The 24,363-nt window shown below is 44.9% G+C and overlaps 1 protein-coding gene across 1 annotated transcript; it reads left to right on the top strand.

Annotated features, from left to right (window-relative positions):
* Positions 1-289: 289 nt before the first annotated feature.
* On the top strand, positions 290-23,175 carry GTF3C2 (general transcription factor IIIC subunit 2). Its single transcript, XM_058682865.1, has 19 exons — positions 290-414; positions 9,049-9,319; positions 9,483-9,804; positions 10,393-10,678; positions 13,567-13,661; positions 14,075-14,152; positions 14,274-14,372; positions 15,456-15,683; positions 15,857-15,968; positions 16,169-16,277; positions 17,366-17,391; positions 17,575-17,704; positions 19,843-19,987; positions 20,093-20,254; positions 20,456-20,543; positions 20,794-20,922; positions 21,423-21,572; positions 21,723-21,830; positions 22,130-23,175. The coding sequence occupies exons 2-19, from the start codon at positions 9,073-9,075 to the stop codon at positions 22,346-22,348; spliced, it is 2,733 nt and encodes a 910-aa protein (XP_058538848.1). The 5' UTR covers positions 290-414; positions 9,049-9,072; the 3' UTR covers positions 22,349-23,175.
* The last annotated feature ends 1,188 nt before the right edge of the window (positions 23,176-24,363 follow it).

Raw genomic sequence — 24,363 nt, 5'->3', positions numbered from 1 at the left:
AGGCCTGGGCGCACCGCACACTCGAGGCTCTAGTACGGGCCCCTTGGGAATCCGCGGGGCGCGACGACCATCACCGCGCAGGCGTCAATCTTCCTTTCTTGACACTGCAATTCCCAGAAGGCCACGCAGCGTCCCCTGCGCGGCTAAAGCCCAGGAGCTTCAACCGCTCCGAAAGGGCGCGGGACTCTCGCCGCACTGCATTGTGGAATACATAGTCTGAGAAAACGTCTTCGGGCACAAAGTCCCCACCAAACTCACGTGTTTACCTTGTGCACTGGCGGCCGGAGGGGCGGAGGCGGGGGGAGGGGGAGGGGGGGGAACAATAAAGAGTAGCTACCAGATTTCGTCATAAAACCGCGACCAGACAGGCGGCGCCATCTTCGAACTTGGACTTCCGGAAGGACTTTGGTGAGGGTGAGTGTACCGCAGCGGGGTGTGCGGGGGCCCCACGATTCCTCCTCCTCCTCCTTTTCCCATAGCACTAAGATAATGGGAACCAGCTCCCGGCTCCTCTCTTCCCTCTGCACAGCATCGCGATTTCCAGCCCCCGCGCTGCTGCAGAAACCATCACGCTCCCCACCTCCTTCCCTGTAGTGCAACCGGACATCCCTTATCCCTGCTAACCATGGCTCTTGCCTTCTTTCTCGACGCGGTGCGGGTAACACGGCATCCTGTGCTCTGGCCGCGTCGTTGCTAACATTGCATTCCTCGGACTCAGCAAACCTACAGTAGCCCTCGGCCTCAGAAAACTCAGGGCTCGCCCCCAGCCCAGGCTAGGGATGGAAGCTGCCTTCACGCCCATGACTGAGGAAGGGCAGACGGTCACCCCTAGAGTGGTAGCGGGTCATTCTCATTTGGCTGTGTCTCATTTTCCTCGATGAGGCTCTTTTAACCCCGGGGTTGTGCCCCGCGCGCTGCAACCCCATTGGCGCAGCCAAGGGCCAGTTATGTTTCCCTCCTAGTCCTTTTATCCCGCAGCAAGTTGCCTGACTGCTGGCGAAGGCAGAGGTGGCGACTTCAGCCCCACCCTAGTAACTCACTTTGTTAGAGAGGTGTAGTGTTTGGCGAAGCCTCTTCGCCCTAGTGGCATATCGTTACACACACTTCAGCCATTCCTGTGCCTTGGTTACTTTTTGCCATCCCTTCTTATCAAATGTATTGTTTTCTTAGTAGTTTTTAAAAATTGGCTTATTTTTAAAATTTAAGTGCTTTAGTCTGAATCTAAGCAAGAAAGATGAAACCATGGGTTTCATGGACTAGAGTTTTTTATACAAGTTAAAAACACAATCAAAATAAAACTCATTTTTGTATCATTTAAAATAATCTTGCATATACCACCAGCTGTACCATAGGAACACTTTGGTATTAGACCAAACAGTGTGTTTAAAGTAATTCTATAGTTGAGGAACTGTGTTAACTAATCATTTTCCTTGATTAGGGAAATCCTGGCAGCCTTGAAGCAGCATTCCAAACAAGTTGAGGTGCAAATGTAAACTTTTATAAACTCTAGCAAAATTTATTAAACATCCCTTACTTTACTTATGTCTAGAATTTGTATTATAAAATCATAAATGGAAATTAACCACCATACCCTGCTGCTGCCTTCTAGAGAAATGAATTCTTGAAGGGATTTTTGCACCTTGAGAAGGTGGTCATTCAATCAACAAAGTTTAATTATTGCACTTACCATGTACCAGGTTCTGGATTCAGTAGTGAATCAGGCAAGATCCTTATGAAACTTTCAGGGAAGATACATATGGAGTAAGTGAATACCCATACTTCTTATTATCATAAGAAAATACCACACGGACTAAAGAGCTACATTTAAGATTCAAAACTAGAAAAAGTATTAGAAGAACATAAAATAGGGTATGTTTATATCAGTGGGGTAGGAGATGCCTTTTTAAGACACAAACAAGTCATAAAGGAAAAGTCGTAAAGGAAAAAAATTAACTCAGTAATTATAATTTCAGTTTAGCAAGAAACGTTATAAACAAAGGTTTTTAAAAAAATATTTTATGGGGCACCTGGGTGGCTCAGTTGGTTAAGCGTCCGACTTCGCCCCAGGTCGGGGCGTTTAAGGGTTCGTGGGTTTGAGCCCACGTCGGGCTCTGTGCTGGCAGCTCAGAGCCTGGAACCTGTTTTGGATTCTATGTCTCTGTGTCTCCAACCTGCCACCTCTCGTGCTCTCTCTGTCTCTCTCAAAAATAAATAAACATTTTAAAAATATATTTTATTTTTATTTTTTTTATTTTATTTTAAGTAGGCTTCACATCCAGTGTGGGGCTTGAACTCACACCCCTGAGATCAAGATTTTCACGCTCCACCAACTGAGCCACCCAGGTGCCCCTAAACGAAGTTTTTTTAAAAAGTAGAGACAAAGTATTTGCAACATAAATAATTCCACAGATCAATAAGGAAAAGATTGCTTTGTACTATAGAAATATGGGCAAATTATAAGTACAGGCAATTCATAAAAAAAAAAATAGATGTCCAATATATAAAAAGAAGTTGCTAACCTCAATCATTATCAGGACAATGCAAATAAATACAATAGGGAAGAATTCTTTCATCCATCAGATTGGCAAGGGTGTGGCAAAATGGGTACTGATATATGGTTAGTGGGATTACAGATTGACTTTTGTTTTGGTGAGCTGTTTGCAGTATCTATTAAATTTTGAAATGTGTATATCCTTTAATCCAGTACAATAATTCCACTTCATATCATTATTCTGGAAAATAATTTCTCATTAACGAAGAGATCTGTACTTAGATATTTATTGCAGTATTGTCTGTAATAGTGTTGTGATTCAGTTGTGCATCAAATGGGGAATATCCGAATGAACTATAATTCTATGGAACACTGGATAGTAACTAAGAAGAATGAGATATGTATTTGTGCACTGATGTGGAAATTCTTTAAGACATACATAGAAGTTCTCTTAACTGATACCTATTTAACTAGCTCTCTGTGTTAACTGACATTCCCCATTTCCTCTGTAAAGCATACAAACTGATGTTCATGGCACACTGCATACCTGAAGCCTATAGGCTTTTCTCCTATAGGCCTGGTCACTGTTCTCACTGGTGGAGTTGAATGCTTGCCAAGAGTCATTGTGATGGTCCTCAACATTTTTTATGTCAGTTAATTTGTCATTATATTTATATAATTGTGATATATGTTTAAATTTTAAAGATTTTGAGTATGAAAGAATTACTGTTTCTATTAAAACTAAGTTGTAATGTGGCAGATAAACAGGTGCTTTATTGTTATTCTTTATATTCTACACATATTTACAAGTATTCTACTTCAACTAAAAGTATTATAAAGACAACTCAGAAAAGAAAGGAAACTAAGTTGATCCCTTGGGAAAGGCAAAAGAGGTACATTTGCAAAGAAACAAAGAAGCGTATGGGTGTGGGTGAGACAACTCTAAAAGACTGAGGAAATTTTGTAAAGATCTGAAACTTTATTGCACTTGAATTGCTTCTCAAGAAAAGACAATGTTTCAAGAAAGGAGTGATCAATAGCATCAGTGCTGCTAAGAGATCAAGTTAAAGGAAACAGAAGTGTCCACTGAATTAGTTGACACAGCAGTTATTGGAGGCTTTAGCTTCAGTGATGAGTTGGAAGGCAAAATCCTAGTCAGAATGAAGCAGGGTAATTAAAACATCACGTGCAGAGAACTCTTGAAAAGTTTGACTGTGAGAGGGAGGAGGAATATGGGTTAAAGGGTAGTTGTATGTGTGTTAAGATGAGAATTATTTGACATTACTTTTTTTAATGTTTATTTTTGAGAGAGAGAGTTCACATGGGCAAGTGGGGTAGGGACAGAGAGAGAGGGAGACTCAGAATCGGAAACAGTCTCCAGGCTCTGAGCTGTCAGCACAGAGCCCAATGTGGGGCTCAAACTCACGAACTGTGAGATCAGGACTTGAGCCAAAGTCAGACACTTAACTAACTGAGCCACCCAGGCATCCCAGTAATTACAGACATTTAAATGCAGTTGGGGAGGCACCTGGCTGTTTCAGTGGGGCATGCGACTCTTGTTTTCAGGGTTGTGAGTTTGAGCCCCATGTTGGGTGTAGAGATTACTTAAAAATAAAATCTTTATAAATAAATGAAGGAAGGAAGCAACCAATTGGACAATAGCCAATGGAAAGGAAAAGGATAAACAATTCCAGTGTCCCTAGGAGGTAGGGTGATGGAACTAGAACACAGGTGGAAGGTTGGGCTTAGAAAGTAGGTAAAGGGTTCAGATGGAGAGAGTAGGCTTCTTGACCAGACAATGAAGTATTTCCCACATAGTGACTTTCTGGGTTTTGTTTTGGGAATCAGAGGCAAAATACCTGCTGAGAACCAGGGCATCAGATATTGGGGGAGAGGTAATGTGGGGGCTGACTAGAGAGAATGTGTAAGTGGTAGCACTCGGCACCTTAGATGCACACATGGAAAAGAAGGATGGTTGGTTCATCCAGGGCTTAAATTTTGCCAATTTTGCAGAGCAAAAAGATAAGAAAGGAACTTCACAATATCAACAAGAATCTGATTCAAATAAAGGAATCTAAGCTAGATAGGATGTGGCCAACACAGGGAGAAATTGGAGAGATCAATAGATAGTGACTTGATATGGTTGGAGAATAGATATAGATTGTAGTTGAGCAGTCTGGCTATAAAGATGGGAGGTTGTGATCAGATAGTGGGATGTCTTTGTGATTTTGGAGGTTAAAAGGTTTTGTGTGATGCCAAGGTCCAGTGTGTGACAGCAAGTGAGTAGCAATGGTTTAGCCGAATGTTCTGAGCTTCAAGAACAGTTTTTACAAGACAGGGAGAACTCTTGGTCTAGAAGTGGCATTGGAGACGAATTGACAAGACGCTGATCCCACTTTCTACTATGGGGTAGGTGGGACATGAGAGAAGGAAAAACCTCCACTGAGAGCCTGGAAAGCTAGAAATTTCACTTCCTGGAATTTTTTTCCATCCAAGATTTTGAATATGATTTAGGTCTTGCCAATTAAATGTGCTCTTGAAGAACTCGAATTTGAACTTCAGTTTAGAGAGGAGAGAGCCAGGCCAGGAGGCAATACATATTATTGGTTCAGATTGTGGCAGTGGTATGATTCTGGATCTGGGAGCCAGAGAAGGGTCTTTCCTGTTCAGTTAGGTCACTTTCTGATCATTGCAGAGGCAATTCATGGAGCCATCAGCTGTGGCAGGAGCTTCGTGATTTGTGGGTGCCTCCTCGTAATCTGAAGGGCTTTGTGAAGACGCAAAGTGCTGGCCCCATCCCAGAGTTTCTGATTCAATAGGTCTGGGATAGGACTGGAAATCTGCACTCTAACAAATTTCCAAGTGATGTTGATGCTGCCTCGACCACCACAATTTAGGAACCACTGGTGTGAACCATGTAATACCCTATAATAAATTCCTTTTAGCTGAACTGGCTAGAGAGGATTCTGTCTTGTGCAGCTGAAGCAGGACCGATAGAGAGGTCAAATAATCATTTTATTCATGTCTTCCTGTCCTTATCTACTTGATCTGTCAATGGTTAAAAGAAGTAGTTCTTGTATTTCCTGAAGATTTTGCTTTATTTTGATGCTGTCATTTGACGTCTAACAGTTCATGACATTTATCTTTTATATAATTTGAAGTTTTATGACAAAGTATTCCCTCTTTGTCTCATTTGATACTTTCCCCCTGAACTCAACTCTGCTATTACCAAAACTCCTCTATTTTCTTTGTGCTTACATTTACCCTATATATTTTAATGTATCTTTTGACTTACAGCTCTTTGAGTTCCTTTGTATTAGACATCTTTTTTTTGTTAAGTTTATTTATTTATTTTGAGAGAGAGAGAGAGAGAGAGAGCAAGTGGGGGAGGGACAGAGAGAAAGGAGAGAGAGAGAATCCCAAGCAGTCTTCGCACTGTCAGCGCAGACCCCAGTGCGGGTCTGGAACTCACAAACTGCAAGAACATGACCTGAGCTGAAATCAAGAGTTGAATGCTTAACTGACTGAGCCACTCAGGTGGCCCTGTGTTAGACACTCCTTCAAAGCATATAGTTTGACTTTTTAAAATCAATCCAAATCTTTATTCTTTTTTTTTTTTTTTAAATGAATGGATTGATTTTTGGTCATTGTTATACGTATCTTTATCTTCTTTGTAGGTTTTTTTTTTCTTTTCTTTTTTGTGTTTCTTTTATTTTCAATCTCTTATTGTACAGCCTTTAAAACAATTTTTTTTCTGGTTTCTGTGGTCTGCTGGGTATTTTGGAAGCAACAGAGTATACTGCCTTTAGTTCTGTTAAATATCTAAATGGTATTAATAGCCCTTTACTTCTCCAGTTACCGATCTTAGCAGCAAAAGCAGGATACTTCTTTGTCTTAGTCTACTACAGTCAGAAAATTCTTATTTTTACATTGCAGGGCCTTTCAAAATTTTAAATTAGAGTCTGTTTTATAGTGGTAGTTACCACAGTTGTTTAAACTCAATGTGTCACTGGGTTAAATGCTTACTGCAATCTTTATACCACAGCTTCTCCATGAGAAACTTGTTGTGTTGGGTAGCTCAGTTGGTTAAGCATTTGACTCTTGATTTCGGCTCAGGTCATGATCTCACGGTTGGTGAAATTGAGCCCTGCCTCTAAGCATGGAACCTGCTTGCGATTCTCTGTCCCTCTCTGCCGTTCTCCCCCACTTGTGTTCTCTCTCTCAAATAAATAAACTTAAATAAAAATTTAAAAACCTTAGAAAGTTCTTTGTATTGATTTGTCTTTCATTGGCTGGAGTAGGTCTTCAAGTTGATTTTTTAAAAACTATAATTCCTAGAGACTTGCATATTGAGAATACCATCCTGTTGCCTTTATGTGAATGATGTCTCAGTTAAGTAAAGAATTCTCTTGACCCTCTTTGTGTTTCTTGATCTGCTGGCATCAAATGTTTCCGAGAACTCTGAGGCTGACCTGATGTTTACTTTTCTCTTTGTGGGAGAAATTTAGTATCTTCACTCAAGTATTTCTTGGTCTTGATGATTCTTTATTGACTTTTACTTGCCTTTTACACCTTAAGCTCTTCTGATTGATAGACCAGGGTCTTCATTTATTTCAGGAAAGTATTCTATTTTTTATTTCAGGAAATTTTCTTCTGTTAAGTGGTTTTTTTCCTCTTTTCTTTTCTTTTCTTTTCTTTTCTTTCTTTCTTTTTTTAATACTTCTGTTCGCCTTTCCTTCTCTCTTGTTTAGGAACATCAGTTATTCATGTGTTGACTCCCTCCATCCTCTTTTTCATCTATATCATCTCACTAATCACTTTTACCTCTTTATAGCAGTACAGTTTTCAACATTTTGCTTCTCCCCTGGTTTTCATTTCATTTCATGATGATCTTATCCATTTTACTCAGTTTCTTTCCTTATGACTGCTCAGTCTCCACCTCCCCATTGTCTTCTTTTATCTCTTCTTGGATTCCACGGTATCTTTTTTTTTTTTTTTAAGTATTATACAGACATTTTTTGTTGCAAATTTTCTTCTGTTTTCTGGAGGCTTTCTTTGAAAGGATACTTTCCATCTTTTTTCATTTGTTTGTGTCCTTTTGATTCTTTCCGTAGTATCTATGCATAGATTTCATGTGGATCCTTTTTATTACTAACTTTGAATGGAGTAGTTCTCTCAGGGCTTGCTATTTACTAAAGAACAGGGTAGATGGATTCTCATTGACCTCTATTTATGTTGGCGATATAACACTATGTCTTTAGCACAGTGTTCCTTAGCACCTGAGTTAGAGGATTGGCTATTTCTAACATATTTCTAATATGTTTAGACTGTAGCTTCTTTAAGAGAGACAATTGGGAAGTTTAATTTGTATATTTCCTATGGTCTTTGTATTAACACACTTTTCAGCTGAGGCCAATGAATTATTTATTCTTAAGGCATGTACAGACCTATGGGGGGGGGGGGGTTCCTCCTGGGATTTGAGGTATTTCTCCCTTTTTGTCATAAAAAGGTATGTTATTCTAACCAAAAACTGGGCCCTTGCAGAGTTCTGTGTTGCTCAGCTTTTTGGTTTGGTGGTCAATGCTTTGTTTATCTCTGTCAGTTTACTTTGGTCCATGGTGACACAATTGATTTTCTGAGTTTGAAAAAAATGAAGATTTGTGACAATTATTTAGTTCATTCTTTTTTTTTTTTTTTTAAGATTTTATTCTTAAGTAATCTCTACACCCAACATAGGGCTCAAACTCACAACCCCTGAGAGCAAGAGTCACATGCTCTTACCTACTGAGCCAGCCAGGAGCACCTTTAGCCCATTCTTCAATGTGGGAAAGGTCTCTTAATATAGTAGGATGTTCCTTAATTGTCTCATAGCTATCTGCCTCCCCTATTCAGGTGAAAGATTGATGGCAGGCCACTAGATAACTCTTACTTATAAAATAAATTTGTTCCTTAACTAGTATTCACAAACATGGATTAGCTCTGGGCATCCTCCTTCAATGTGGTCTAAATTTTATGTATTTGGCAACTATTCTTTATAGTCTGTTTTAGGAAGTTGTGGCCCTTCCCTGGATTCATAACAGGTGATTTCTTTCTTTCTTTCTTTCTTTCTTTCTTTCTTTCTTTCTTTCAATTTTTTGAGGGGAAAGGGGTGATTTATTTCATTGGGCTTTAGGGAAAGGAGTTGGATAATTGTTCATTCACTGCATTATCCTTACAAGAAAATGTAAGAGCTTTAAATTGGCTAAGCAATATAGTGCTTGGCGCATAGTAAGCATTTAATAAATAAATGGTAACTTTCTTATTATCCGTTCATTGCCAGGTCCACTAGTGTGTAGGTTCCATGAGAGCAGGGCCCTTAGCTGTCTTGCTTATTGTCATACTCCCAATTCCTAGAATAGTGCCTAACACAGAAGATGTTTAGTAATTATTGTTAAATAGTTCCCCCGGGGAAGTGGGAGACAGTGGGTGGGATGGGAAGAGAAAAGACAGGAAAGTAGAAAAATCTGAGCCAGTGCAAATAGCTTTTGCCTTCTCCTCACGTATATGTCTCTGTGCAGGGACAGCCATTTTAGGGGGTGCTGATGGATACCTGCGGGGTCGGCTGTGTTGCCCTGGGGGAGGCCGGCCCCGTGAGGAACATGACTGTGGTAGACTCTCCTGGACAAGAGGTGCTAAACCAGTTTGATGTCACGGCCTCTTCAGAAATAACCAGTGCTGAGGCTTCCATAGAGATGTCTTTACCTCCACCTTTGCCTGGATTTGAGGATTCTCTTGATGAGAGCAGGCTCCCTCCAGAACAAGAAAGCTTCTCCAGACTTGAACAGCAAGGTATGTACCTTGTCCTTTAATCTTTTAATCTCCCCATGTTTAGCTTCAGATGACAGAGAGCAGGGTGAGCTCACAGGATCTTACCAACCTGGGTATGGTATAATCTCTGCCAAAGAGATTTGAGCTCTGGTCCCGTCTCACAGACCCATATTCTTCTCTACAGATCTTTCTTCAGAGATGTCAAAGGTCTCAAAACCTAGGGCCTCAAAGCCTGGCCGGAAGAGAGGTGGTAGGACACGGAAAGGCCCCAAAAGGCCCCAACAACCTAATCCTCCGTCAGCCCCTCTGGTTCCTGGTCTCTTAGATCAATCCAGCCCTCTATCTGCCCCCATGCCTAAGAAACGAGGTCGAAGGTCCAAGGCAGAGCTGCTACTGCTGAAGTTGTCCAAAGACCTAGATCAGCCAGAGTCTCCACCTCCAAAGAGGCCCCCTGAGGACTTTGAGACCCCTCCTGGGGAACGACCCCGCCGAAGGGCTGCCCAAGTGTAAGGATTGTGGGGCGCAGCTCGGTGGAGGGGGGGTCGGGGTGAAGGGAATCAGGGTGGGACAGATGTTGGAGAGCTGAGAGGCTGTGGTGAGGCGTCAGGTAAGCAGGGGTAATGTCTGGGTTCTGGGGACTTGAGCCATCTTCTAGCTCTTACCGCAGCAACTTTTACCTGTTGCTAAGTTTGTCTGTCTAGGAGGTTGCTTTTTGTGCCTTGTATCCTGTCACCTTTTTCAGTTTCCTCCAGGTCTTCGTTGCGATTTTACCGCCCAGTATATATCAGTCTCTCTGTGTCCTTCCATTCTTCCCTTGGCTCTTACTGATCTCTGTGGTAGAGTGAAAGTGCTTTTGGACTTAGAGTTGGCAGATCTGGGTTCACATTCCACAAACATGATCTGAGTCTTATCTTGGCCAAGTCCATAACTTCCCTGGATCTCTGGGTCTTTATCAAAGGGGAAGGGAAAATTAATAGCTGCTTTGCAGGGGTCCTTGGGAGGATCCAGTGAGATAAGAATCAGCTAAGTATCTGGAAAAGGGGCTCTCAGTTAAGTGTCTGTGAGTATGGCTCTGACTCTGCTCTGTGCCACAGGGCACTTCTGTACCTTCAGGAACTGGCTGAAGAGCTCTCAACAACCCTGCCTGCTCCAGTGCCCCGTCCCGAGAGCCCCAAAGTGAGCAGCCCTGCCCAACCAAATAAAAGCCAGCCACAGGCAGCCTGTCAAGGTGGAGAAGAAGAGAATAACACTGCACGGGATGAAGACTTTGTTCTCCAGGTTGAGGCTGAAGATGGAAATGAAAGCGAGGCTCCAAGCGAGATCTCATCTGACCCCGAGCCTGCGGTGCCTCGGAGCACCCCACGAGGATCCACTTCCGGGGTAACTGAATGAATAAGAAAGTAGGGAAATAGGAGGATTATTAGGGGGTCTGCAGGGTGCCTAGTAACTGATGGCTAAAATAGGTGAAGGAAGAAAGGGACACCCTCAAAAACAGGTGGGGCGCAGGGGGGCTGCGGGTGTAAGTACAGGAGATTACTCATTCAGATACCGAGCATCTACCCTGCACTAGGAAACACATGTGACTGCAACAGCATTCTGCCTAAGTCCACAGTGTGATAGGTGCTTCACCGGGACTGAACACAGTGCTTTGGGCGTGTAGAGGAAGGTAGTGAACTACTCAGGCTTCCCAGAGAAGTGACGGTTGGGCTAGGTCTTGAGAGGTGAGTGGCAGTTTGCCAGAGGGATTGTTTTTCCCAGAAATTCCTGGGACAGGACACTAGAGCAGGCAGGGCTATTGAGAGCTCTCAGCAAGTTCCCAAGGGTGCAGAAGTGCCCAGCGGGACCTCGGAGGGTCTAGGGGAGAGCGCTGGGATCAAACTCGGGAGGATGGCCGGACGACCACTGGAGGGAGCCAACACAGGTGTTTGTACGTTTGTTGAATTGTGGTAAAATATACCACATAAAATTTGCCATTTAAAAATGTACGATTGAGTGGTGTTAGCGTGTCCTTGGTGTTGTGCAGCCATCACCACCACCCATTTCCCAAACGTTTTCATCATGACACACAGAAACTCTATACAACAAAGGTTTTTTTTTTTTTTTTTTTTTAAATTTTTTTTTCAACATTATTTATTTATTTATTTATTTGGGACAGAGAGAGACAGAGCATGAACGGGGGAGGGGCAGAGAGAGAGGGAGACACAGAATCGGAAACAGGCTCCAGGCTCCGAGCCATCAGCCCAGAGCCTGACGCGGGGCTCGAACTCACGGACCGCGAGATCGTGACCTGGCTGAAGTCGGACGCTTAACCGACTGCGCCACCCAGGCGCCCCACAACAAAGGTTTTTAAGTAGAAATATAATTAGTTAGGACAATAGGTCAGTCAGCAGTGGACAATTAGAAGACAGCTTCGGGTATCCAGGTAGTAATAGGGAGCGTCTGAATCAAGCCATGAAGCAAGCGAAGGTGGGGGACGGATGCAAGAGACGTTTGAGACAGTTAACAGCACTTGGCAGTCACAGGAAAGGAAGGAGTAGGAGTTTCTAACTTAGATGGTGCTTTCTTGTGCTGGACTTCAGGACAGAGGAGGAGGGGGGTGGGGGAGCAGTGAGGCGATGAGCTCACTTCCTTTTCTTTTGAAATTTATTTTTTTAAGTTTTCAAAATTTATTTTAAGAGAGAGAGAGAAAGAGCGAGCGCGAGTTGGGGGAGGGGCAATGAGAGAGGAGAGAGACAGAATCCTAAGCAGGCTCCACACTGCCAGCACAGAGCCCAACATGGGGCTTGAACCCATGAACTGTGAGATCATGACCTGAGCCAAAACCAAAAGTTGGATGCCCAACCAACTGAGCCACCCAGGCATCCCTTAATTTTTAAATTTTATTTAAATCCAAGTTAGTTAACATATAGTATAATAATGATTTCAGGAGTGGAATTGTGATTCATATTTACATATAACCCCCCATGATGAACTCACTTTCTGACATGCTGAATTGGCCTGTGGGCCATGGGCCATCCTACTAGAGATGTCTGGTAGCCAGTCATGTATGTGGGATCAGTGCCTGCCTTGTCTCAAGTGCAACATTTAAGGGAGTCCCAAACCCTCAGTAATCAAGAAAAATATTTTGATGCAACATTTTAAAAAATAAAAATTGAGGGGTGCCTGGGTGGCTCAGTTGGTTAAGCGTCCGACTTCAGCTCAGGTCATGATCTCACAGTCTGTGAGTTCAAGCCCCTCGTCGGGCTCTGTGCTGACAGCTCAGACCCTGGAGCCTGCTTCGGATTCTGTGTTTCCCTCTCTCTCTCCCCCTCCCCTGCTCATGCTCTGTCTCAGAAATAAATAAGAACATTAAAACAAATTTTTTTTAATAAAAAAAAATAAAAAATAAAAATTGATGCAACAGATTTATGATGAACAAAAATATCAAGGTTTTAAATAAAGACAGGAACTGTATTACTGATTTTTCCTTTTGCTTTACGCTCTGTAATATGGCTTGGGATCACTGTAAAAGTCTAGAATTTGTAGAGAAGCTGAAACTGAGTAAAGCTTACATTTTCTAAGATATAAACTTGATAATCAGGCATAATGATGGAAGTCAAAGCTATGGACACGGGGTGAGATTACCTGGAGTGTGTGCAGGGAGGGTTGAGGAGAAGACAGAGGGACTCAGGGAAATACCATCATCAACTAAACCTGTCAGAGGAGGGAGAGCCTGCAGAGGAATATTAGAGAGGCAGGAAGGAACAAGGAGACACTATCCCATAGGGCAGGAGTTTGAGGAAGCGAATGTGAGTCCTCTGAACCAAAAGACATGGAGACGCTGAGGAAGGTGAACAGAAAATACGTAACAGGTTCCAGGAACCTGGCTGGCTCAGTTGGTTGAGTGTCCCAATTCTTGATTTCGGCTCCAGTCACGATCTCACGGTTTGTGGGGTTGGGCTCCGTGCTGATAGCACAGAGCCTGCTTGGAATTTTCTCTCTCTCCCTCTCTCTGTGCCCCTCCCTTGTGTACACTGGTGCATGCTGTCTCCCCCCCCCTCAAAATAAATAAACTTCAAAAAAATAAATAAGAAAATACATAACAGGTTTTGCAGAAGGTGAAGTCCTAGTAATGGTGGAAACATCAATCTTTTAAGACACTGACAGGTCAGAGGCTAGAGAGGAGGTAGTACCAAGAAAAGTAAAAGCTGGGAAAGCTGTCTTCCGGGGACTTTCTCCAGTCTGTAAAGTTCTCTCGCTTATGTTTTTTTTTTCCATTTGATCCTCAGAAACAGAAGCCACACTGCCGGGGAATGGCTCCCAATGGCTTACCAAATCACATCATGGCTCCAGTTTGGAAGTGCCTCCATCTCACCAAGGACCTGTGAGGCTTGAGGAGGGGGCTGGGGATGCGGGGGTGGTGTTGGCGTGCAGAGGACCTTCTAGAAGTGGGGCCATGGGAAAGAGGGAAGGCACTCACAGGGCAGGACACTGAAGACATTCATAACTAAAAGGTACCGCTCTAAAGGCAAGAGCTCCAGAGCCGTGCTGTCTGACATAAGCCACTAGCTGTGTGTGTGGCCATTTAAATGTAATTTCAAATTTATTAAAATGAAATTAAAAGTCCAGTTTCACAACTGCACTGGCCACATTTCAATAGCCACTTACAGCTAGCGGCTAATGTTTCCGTTGGACAGCACACATAATAGATCCCTCCCATCACTGCACACAGGTTACTGGACAGAGCTGCCCAAGAATTTCTCTCCTCCTTCACTAACGCTGCTTCTGTCCCTCCAGCCGAGAACAGAAGCACTCGTACTGGGAGTTTGCAGAGTGGATTCCGTTAGCCTGGAAGTGGCACTTGTTGTCTGAACTGTAAGTTAGACATTCTGAAGCCGAGGAGGGTGTGACACTCCTGGGATCAGAAGAGGGACAGGGAATCCTGGGGTGGGTGAAAGTCTTACACATTCATGCTCTTTCCTTTGCCTGCCCCCAGTGAGGCGGCGCCCTACCTGCCCCAGCAGGAGAAGTCTCCACTGTTCTCTGTACAGCGTGAAGGACTTCCTGAAGATGGCACACTCTACCGAATAAACAGGTGAAGATTGCATCTCTTTCTGGTTCTAGGAGATAGAAACAGGACAAATGAATGTTGAAAGGGATGACATATTGGCCCTCTTCTTCCCCTGATGCTGTTCCAGTTGGTCCCAGGGTGGGAGGCCTTGCTAGACCTGGTCAACCCAGGTAGTTTGCAGTGCTCATCACTGCTGGCCAGACTGAGGGCAGCTACGGAGATGGAAGGTCAAACCCGTTTACAAGGTCACATCTACTCAGATAGACCTGGGCACACTGGCCCTGGAGAGCCCTGTGGTAAACCAGAATGCACAGCCTGTCATCTTTGAAGGTGAACTAGAGCTAGACAAGCTTTGGAAGGAAAGGAGGAAGATACAGATGGTGGCTAAGGACTATTGTCACCTGTAGAATGTTCTTGATATTCTGGCCCTTGCTTAAGCTAGTTCATACCAGCTCCAGGTGGAGCTCCCATTCTGTCCTCATTACCTTTTTTTTTTTTTTTTTTTTAAAGGCTTAATTTTATGGAGCAGTTTTAGGTTCAAAATTGAGAGGAAGGTGCAGAGATCTCCCATATACTCCCCTGCCCCCATACATGCACAGCTGCCCCATTATCAACATCCCCCACCAGAGGGTACATTTGTTACGATGAATGAGCCTACATTGACACATCATCACTCAAAGTCCATAGTGTACGTCAGGGTTCACTCTTGGTGGTGTACATTCTTTGGGTTTGGATAAATGTATAATGACATGTCTCTGTCATGATGGGATCATACAGAGTAGTTTTGCTGCCCTAAAAATCCTATGTGTTCTAGCTACTCATCCTCCCCTCTAATCCCTGGCTATCACTGATCTTTTGACTGTATAGTTTTGCCTTTTCCAAAATGCTACATAGTTGGGTTCATACAGCATGTAGCCTTTTTCAGGTGGGTTTCTTTCACTTAAACATGCATTTAAGGTTCCTCCATGCCTTTTCATTGTTTGATAGCTCATTTATTTTTAGTACCATATAATATTCCATTGTTTGGATGCTTATCCATTCACCTAATGAAGTCCTTATTACCTTTTATTAATTCCTTTCTTCATCCCATGTTTGACTTTTCTCTAGATTTAGCTCGATCACAGCACACCCAGAGCGCTGGGATGTGTCCTTCTTCACAGGGGGACCCCTCTGGGCTCTGGATTGGTGCCCAGTGCCAGAGGGGGCATCAGCTTCACAGTATGTGGCCCTTTTCTCCAGCCCTGACATGAATGAGACACACGCACTGAGCCAGCTTCATTCGGGTCCCGGGCTGCTCCAACTCTGGGGCCTCGGGACCTTGCAGCAAGAAAGCTGGTGAGGTGGGGCTGGAATGCTGCTGTGGGAGGGTGGTTGAGGAGGAGAGAAGGATGGGGCTGGGCAGGGGTGCTGGGGCGCTTGGATTGGGTTGAGATGGGGCAGAGCACAGGCTCTGGCAGCCCTAGGCCCCTTCTCCCTACCCATTCTCCCCATATGCTTTCTCTCCTCAGTCCTGGCAACAGGGCCCACTTTGTCTATGGGATTGCTTGTGACCATGGCTGCATCTGGGACCTCAAGTTCTGCCCCAGTGGAGCATGGGAACTTCCAGGCACCCCTCGGAAGGTACCTCCCTGTTGGTTGTGGGATGCTCTAGGACTCAGAGTCAGAACAGAGAGGCCCTGCGAGTTCTCAGAGGGGACAGAGAGCGGTGGATGGAGTTTTCCCGGCAACCCCATATCATTTCCAGGGGCCAAAACCTCAAAAGTTTTCTGAGAGGCTCTGAAGGCAGCAAGCCTCAGCACAGATCTGGTCTCCCCCTCTAGGCTCCTCTTCTGCCCCGATTGGGCCTCTTGGCTCTTGCCTGCTCAGATGGGAAGGTGCTGCTGTTCAGTCTGCCCCATCCAGAGGCTCTGCTGGCTCAACAGCCCCCAGGTGAGTAGTGCAGCAGGTGAGGGGGTGGTGCTGCTGCAGCAGGGTCTGTCCATCTCCCCTGAAGCCCCTCCTGGCCCAGCCTCTAGGACCAAGCCTTACTCGGCATCCTACCCACTCTGACTTCACACCTTTTGTTCTCCACCTGTCTCTTTAGCAGTCTGCAAAAGGGGTACTCTCTCCTGCAGTCTTCTCACTGGGCTCTTTGAGCACACCCCCTTGCTCCCCCTTGCCTTCTGTGTGTTCTCAGGCCCTCCCCTCCTGCTGCCACAGCTTATGTGCTGAGCGTGATCTCCCCTGATCTCCTCTGCCACACTCTTCTCCTTCCCTCAGTCCCGTACTCACCTCTCCTTTCTTCACATAAACGCTTGCCTCTCCGTGTACACATAAACACCCTCTCTTCATTGGGAAGAGAGGGAGAGAATATAGAGCTGAAGATGAGCGAGAAGAGGAAGGGGTTAGGGAAAGACATCTCCTATTTGTCAAACTTGATTTTCAACTGTCCCGAGTATTTAAAGAAGAGAGCACCCAGTTTTGAGCCCCGAGAAATGCCATACTTGGTGGTTTGGTGGAGGAGGGGGCTGAGGAGGGAATAGGCAGTGAGGAAGTGAAGACAGATGCGTAGACGATTCTTTCAAGTAGGTTGGCCGTGAAGAGGAACACATAGATGAGGGTGGTGGCTGGAGGTGAATAAGGGGTAAAGGAAAGGTTTTGTTTGTGTGTTTGTTTTATTGAGTTAGGAGACTATGGTGCATGTTTACGTATGCTTATGAGAATGATCCATTAGGGAGAGAAAGCAGATCGCTCAGGAGAAACGAAAGATAACCAGATGAGCAAAGTTCTGGAAAAGGTGAGAGAGTAGGGAGAGAGCAGAGTGGAGCAATTAGTCATTCTGATAGGAGGAAGGACACGCTCACTATAAGGGGGTGGGGGAAGGGGATGGGGCCAGGTAGAGGTAGATTCATCAATGTGCTGGTGGAGAGATGAGCATAAGGGAAGGTCATCGTCAGATTAGGGGTGCTGATGTAAGAGCAAGGCAGATCAGGACTTCAGTCCTCTGTTCTCAGAGCATCGCTCTTCTTCCCTCACAGATGCAGTGAAGCCTGCCATCTATAAGGTGAGTGAGGAATCTGCTACCTTAGCCAAGGCTCCATCTTCTCGAGCCTCCCTTACTGATTCCACAGTGAGTCTCCTTCTGCCACTGAAAAACCCCCATCCTGCTGGATTAAACACTGATTTGAGCCTTTGTGGCAAATGGTAGGTATTCCTAACCCTAGGCCCGGCTCTTCTGTCTCTGCAGGTACAATGTGTGGCGACCCTTCAGGTGGGGTCTATGCAAGCTTCGGACCCCTCTGAGTGTGGTCAGTGCCTTAGCCTGGCCTGGATGCCCACCCGGCCCCACCACCACCTGGCTGCTGGCTACTATAATGGTAACAAAACAAAACAAAACATAAGGGGATGTTGCTATTTAAAGTTTATATATGCTTGTTGTTTTTTGGTTGTTTCTTTTTTGGTTCAGTGTTGGGCATTATGTTCAAGCAATGTAAAAAAAACAAAGAAGGAAGAAGAAAGTCACTAGAAATCTTCTTTTCAAAAAACCATAATTAAGAGTCGGTGAACATCATTTCATGGAGTTCTGTATGCGTATATAAAGATAAAAAGATCAGATGGCGAGAGAAAGAATTCTATGACCGTGGGATCATTCTATGTATTTTAAAAATATTTTTTAATGTTTTTTATATTTGAGAGACAAAGAAAGAGAGCACAAGTGGCAGAGGGGCAGAGAGAGGGAGACAGGATCTGAAGTGGACTCCATGCTGACAGCAGAGATCCCAGTGTGGGTCTTGAGCTCATGAACCATGAGATAATGACCTGAGCTGAAGCCGGACGCTTAACCGACTGAGCCACCCAGGCGCCCCCTATATAAGCTGTTTTAAAGATTTTGTTTTTAAGTAATCTCCACACCCAGCGTGGGGCTCAGACTCACAACCCTGAGAGCAAGAGTCGCACACTTTACCCCCTGAGCCAGCCAGGCGCCCCTTTATAAGCTATTTTAAATGAAAATGTATGAAATTTAATTACACTTTAATTTTATAAAAGAAAAAGACTGGAAACTGAAAGATGGGCTAAGCTTCCCATAAATGTTCCTTCATCACAGAGACATCCATTCCTTCGGATCTTCTTAAGGTTAAAAAGAGGGGGAAAGAATGATAAAGAGCAGTCCAGTAGTTGGAGTTATCAGGTGACAATTTCATGGTCAGACCTCATCAGTAGCCTCAGCCTACAGAGGTCAGGAAATTAGCACTCTCACGCTTCTTCCTGGCCCTCTCAGTCTTCTCAGTGTTTTCTTTTGGTACTGTGATTTTTCATCATTTGCATGCTGTCATTGTTGATGCTGTTTTGCTGTCTTGATTCCCAGTTATTTAACCTTAATTCTGTATTGAAATGATCATGTGTGTCCACCGTCCGTTCACCTCAGGCTGCCGTTGTTGCCAAATTACTGATACGGCTCAGCTGGAGTTCACGGCCAATGAGCTTTTTCTTTTTTTTTTTTCTTTTTTTTTTTTAACGTTTATTTATTTTTGAGACAGGGAGAGACAGAGCATGAACAGGGGAGGGGCAGAGAGAGAGGGAGACACAGAATCTAAAACAGGCTCCGGGCTCTGAGCTGTCAGCACAGAGCCTGACGCGGGGCTCGAACTCACGGACCGTGAGATCATGACCTGAGCCGAAGCCGGACGCTTAACCGAGCCACCCAGGTGCCCCTGCCAATGAGCTTTTTCAAAAAAGGCTCAGAGGTGCTACGTTTCCTGAGTTTTTAGCTACAAATATTTTCCCCAGCTTTTGTTGATTAAATTCTTACTGTTCCTTAATTTCTTTTCTTTTTATCAGAGTTCTACTTTTGATTACCTCCTCCTCCGCCAGCCCGGTCAGGGGCAGCTTTTGGGGTCAGCAGAGTTCGTTTCTATTTCTTCGTTTGTTTTCTGTTTCTCCACATCTTGTTGCTTTTGGCTCCTTGCCTGTTCTCTTTGTCTTAGAGCAGAGTTGGCAGACATTTCTCTAAAGGTCCAGATAGTGAATATTTTATGTCTTGTGGGCTGTTTGACCATTGTTGGAACTGCTCAACTCTGCCATTGAAAACTGAAGGCAGCCATACATGAGGTAAACGAATGGGTGTGACCATGTTCCAGTCAGACTTTATTTACCAAAGCAGGCAGCAGGCTGTATTTGGCCCAAGGGCTGTAGTTCGTCAACCCTTGTCCTAGAGGGTTTATGCCTTTTAAAAAGCCCTTTGCTTTTATTTAGTAGGGAGTCCAGGCTACGGGGTGTATTCAGTCCAGCTTTCAACTGCAAGTGCCACACTAAGCTATTATTTTTTTGTTGATGAGAGTTGGAGCTAAAATATCACGGAGGGAATGTTGCCTAGATCATCATGATCCACATATCCTTTCATAAGGGGGTCACATCTGAGGGTAAAAGGCAAAGGTCCTAGGAACCCAGAGGAAAACATTAGAGCAAAGAAGGGAGAACTTGCCTTTATTACCTACACATTCTATCCCTACCTCAGGCATGGTGGTTTTCTGGAACCTTCCCACCAGCTCACCCCTGCAGCGGATACGGCTCTCTGACGGCTCCTTGAAACTCTACCCTTTCCAGTGTTTCCTAGCCCATGACCAGGCTGTGCGTGCCCTTCAGTGGTGCAAAGCTAACAGGTACGGGACAGGAGAGCTGTGGCGTGGGAGGTGAAGCCTGGGCAGGCTGACGCTCCCAGCCTTGCTCAGATTTGATCTGCTCCCTTTTCTCCCCTCTTTCCACAGTCATTTCCTCGTCTCTGCGGGAAGTGACCGCAAAATCAAATTCTGGGACCTTCGACGACCTTATGAACCCATAAACTCTATCAAGCGCTTCTTGAGTACAGAGCTGGCCTGGCTGCTCCCCTACAATGGTGTCACTGTGGCTCAGGACAACTGCTATGCCTCGTACGGCCGGATACACATAGGGGCTCTGGGACAGGCCCTAAGGGTTGGGGTGCAAAGTGTGCCAGGTTGTTGTGGGGAGAGGGGAGTTCAGAGTTGGGCACTGAAGGAAACACTGAGGTAGTCTGCATTCTGGAAGGAACTGGGGAAGGGAAATTAATCCAATCTTGGAAAAAGGAAAGTGTTTTTTTCTTCCTCTTACAGTTATGGACTCTGTGGAATTCATTATATTGATGCTGGTTACCTTGGTTTCAAGGCCTATTTCACTGCTCCTCGAAAAGGCACTGTCTGGGTGAGCCCCCGTCTTCATTACACAGGAAAACGATTACTTTACTCACCTGCTGGTGGTCAGGAAGAGGCAGTAGTTTTGGATAGAAAAAGAGAGATGTATGGTAACTGTATCATCAGGGATAAGGGTTATGCATAAGCTCATTTGTATGTGTGTGTATGCCCACCTCAGACTGTGTGCAGTTGTTACCAGTTCACAGAACTGAAACAATGAGTGAATGAATGAATGAAAGACATCTGTCTCTTCTTATTAGAGTCTTTCAGGATCCGACTGGCTTGGGACAATAGCCGCGGGAGATATATCCGGGGAGCTCATTGCAGCTATATTGCCAGACATGGCACTGAACCCAATAAATGTCAAGCGACCTGTAGAGCGAAGATTCGTACGTATATGAATATTTAATGGCAGCACCATCTGTTGGGTCCTAATCCACATGATCTCCTAAATTAGAACTATAAATTAACAATAGGGTACAAATTTGTATGAGGTCTCCCAGACCTGAAATTGTCTCTGGAAGTCTTTTTTAATGTTTATTTTTGAGAGGCAGGGGGAGGGGGAGGGAGAGACACAGAATCTGAAGCAGACTCCAATCTCTGAGCTGTCAGCACAGAGCCTGACGTGGGGCTCGAACTCACAAGCCGTGAGATCATGACCTGAGCTGAAGTCAGATGCTTAACCGACTCAGCCACCCAGGTGCCTGGTCCCTGGAAATCTCAGCACAGAGTTGTACACAATCTTCTCTACCTTAGTGCATCTGAGCATATGTTCAAACATACTACCTTCTTCCATCTTTTAAGTCTCTCCTACCCAAAATCAATTTTCTCTTTTACTTTTATTCCGTCTTCAGTATTATGGAACCTAATGTCAGGGTCTCCTTTCTAGCCTATATATAAAGCAGATCTGATGCCATATCAGGACAGCCCTGAAGGTCGAGACCGTTCTGCTTCATCGGAGGCCCCCAACCCTCCCAAGGCTCGAACTTACGCTGAAACTGTCAGCCATCACTACTTGCTGTTTCAAGACACAGATTTGGTAAATTGAGGCCAAGAGAATGGGTGTGGCATTTGAAAAAGTAGAAAATGTTAGTCCTGGTATAGTAGGGCTTTCTAAGGAGTTGTAGCCCAAAGATGCGAGACTAAGAAGCCCCTGGCTTTCTCTCTCTTGTTGTACTCCCCTCCCCAGGGTTCCTTCCACGATCTGCTCCACAGAGAGCCAATGCTGCGCATGCAGGAAGGAGAGGGGCATTCGCAGCTCTGCCTGGACAGGCTGCAGCTGGAGGCTATCCACAAGGTAAAAGCCTGGTCTCATCTTCTCCACCTTTCTTCACTCTCGTTTCCTCCCAACTCTGGACATATGATCAGTGAAATGGGCAATGAACACATAACAGAGACAGCTGAGAAGGGAAAACAGCTCTGGCGACCTCATTCTGCAAAGCATGATAGACATTCCTCATTTCTACCTCTCTCACCCCATCGTGGTCTTATCCTTTCAGATTGTGGCCCTTTTTTTTTTTCCTCCTGTTACAGCTACGACTCACCCTAAAGCACCAACTGTGAGCATCTCTCTTTTGTTTTCTGTTCTCTGCACAGGTCCGCTTCAGCCCAAACCTGGATTCCTATGGATGGCTGGTATCTGGGGGACAGTCAGGGCTGGTTCGGATCCATTTTGTCCGTGGACTCACCTCACCACTGGGCCACCGTATGCAGCTTGAAAGCCGAGCCCACTTCACTGCTATGTTCCAGCCGTCCTCCCCTATCAAAGGGCCCGGCTTCCCTCCAACTAGCCATCGCCTTCTGCCCAGTCCCTAGTCGTGGTCCACACAGGACCTTTGGAATGAAATCTGCCAGGAACAAATGGCCCCCAACCACAGGGCCATAGGAACTGGGGTCTTCCTGGATAGTGACGCTGCCAGACCTGGACCTTTAGACCTGCCTTGCCAGGACTCCTTAGATACCTCTCCTTCCACAGACTCTGTCATCACAGGCCCCTGCGGGCAGGGGGGCTCTCCCTCCACAAACTCTCAAGGCTCCTCCACCTAAAACTATGGCTCATGAGAAACACTCAGGCCTGACCTAGGCTTGGGAGTCAAATTGCTCATATTGAGCATATTGTGAAGTGGGTAAAGCTGAGTAAAGGTACTGGGTGTTTTTGAGACCACACGTGAGTGGGTGTTTGGAGAACTGGAAAGGGTATCTGTATGAAGGCTCCTGTCTGACTATATTCCAGGATCCAGTATTACTGCCTTCTCAACTTCCTCTTCAAAGTAACCAACACACAGGCCCATGAGGGGTGACAGTAATTTATTGGATTGAAGCGGCTTATAGTACTTCTTTAACTGAGGAACACCACAAACGCCCTACCAGTAGAACAGTGGCTCAGATCTTACTTGCTCCCGCTTATGAAATATTCCCAATCACTGGTCGTCTGACCTTACTCGAACACTCCTAGGCAGTCATGTTTTAAAAAAAATCTTCCTTTATATCAAGTCAAAGAGTATACTTCTATACATTTCACCATGATTATTAGGAAATCTAGTCATTCTTCCCTGTGATTGCCCTTTTAAATATTTAAAAATAGCTATCATGTGTTTCCCAAGTCTTTTCTTCTCTAGATTAAATATCTTCAGTTACTTTAACCATTCTTTACACGTCATCATTTTTGGTCCTTCATGATCCTGGCACATCGTTGAGTTATTAAACATGTCTAGCTGCTTTATTTCAGCTCTCCAGATAGGAGGTGTTTAGAACCCAAATACAGTAATGTGTTGTTGTATCTCCTCTTGTTAGAGTCCTCTTGTGGGATACTGCAGACTCCTAGGGACTGCAGTACCGCCTCCTAAGCAGAGAGAGACCCCAGCAATGAGAAATAGGCAAACCACAGTCTTGGAATGTATAGGAGTACAATCAAGTTTGGGGTGGAGGGGAGGGAGGAGTCAGATGACCTCGGAAGATAGAAAGAAGTACACAGCCAGCTCCAACTGAAGGGAGTGGAGATTAGTCTACCACCTACCTAGAACAAAACCCTCTGGCACTGTAGACTGGTTGGCCAAATATCTGAATAGCTTTCTGCCTCTTGGATTTGGGAATTTATCGTATGTCAAGAAGAAGAAAGGAATCAAGCAGTTCCAATTTCCTTCCTGTACAGAAGAGGAAACGAGCTGGAGGCAACCAGACTATTAGCAGCAGAGGGACCACAACCCATGTCGGTGCAAAGGAGTCCAGTCTTCTACCGTCCCATTGTGATCAGGCTCTGGTTGTGCCACTTTTGTTTTTGAGCTGACAGGGAAATGCCTTCCGTTGCAGAGAAGCTTTGTTCATTCTACACAGCAGCCCCTCAACACTGCCTCATGGGATTCCACTTTCAGTGGCAGAAAAGATGGGACCTGGGGACCCTAGCTGTTGAGGCTAGAGGTCAGTGCTGGCAGCCTTGCTCCTCCTGTGGACTCTAGCCTTGGTCTCCACCTCCAAAAGAAAATCAGGAGGTTGCTTTCAGCCCTTGCTGTCTTTCTCCACCATAAACCCTCTTCTCCCCAGGCTGTTCCACTTCAACCTTCCCTCCCAATGTGTACACTTTATACTATCCATGGATGCCTGTGCTTTTCTTTCTTTGTGCCTTTGCTCACACTTCCCTGCTCCAGGAGCATCCTTTTTCATCATCTCCACAAAAACCCTGTTCATCCTTCAAGGTCCCAATGCAAATCTCACCTTTCATCAAGGAGTTTCATAGATTTCTCTAGTAAATATTCTCCCTCCCATGTGTTCTCAAGAGGAAAGGAAGAAAAAAGGATAAACAAGTGTTTATTAAGCACTTGGTCTATTTCAGG

Source organism: Neofelis nebulosa, chromosome 9 (assembly GCF_028018385.1).
Source record: "Neofelis nebulosa isolate mNeoNeb1 chromosome 9, mNeoNeb1.pri, whole genome shotgun sequence".
NCBI lineage: Eukaryota > Metazoa > Chordata > Mammalia > Carnivora > Felidae > Neofelis > Neofelis nebulosa.
Note: the sequence above shows the minus strand (reverse complement) of the source record. Positions and strands in the feature narration are given on the sequence as shown.

Excerpts from the sequence above, each read along its gene's own strand:
- GTF3C2 (XM_058682865.1), top strand. The coding sequence starts at position 9,073 with ATGGATACCTGCGGGGTCGGCTGTGTTGCCCTGGGGGAGGCCGGCCCC. Across the intron at positions 14,373-15,455 it reads ACACTCTACCGAATAAACAG|ATTTAGCTCGATCACAGCAC; the intron begins GTGAAGATTGCA and ends ACTTTTCTCTAG. Across the intron at positions 21,831-22,129 it reads AGCTGGAGGCTATCCACAAG|GTCCGCTTCAGCCCAAACCT; the intron begins GTAAAAGCCTGG and ends TTCTCTGCACAG.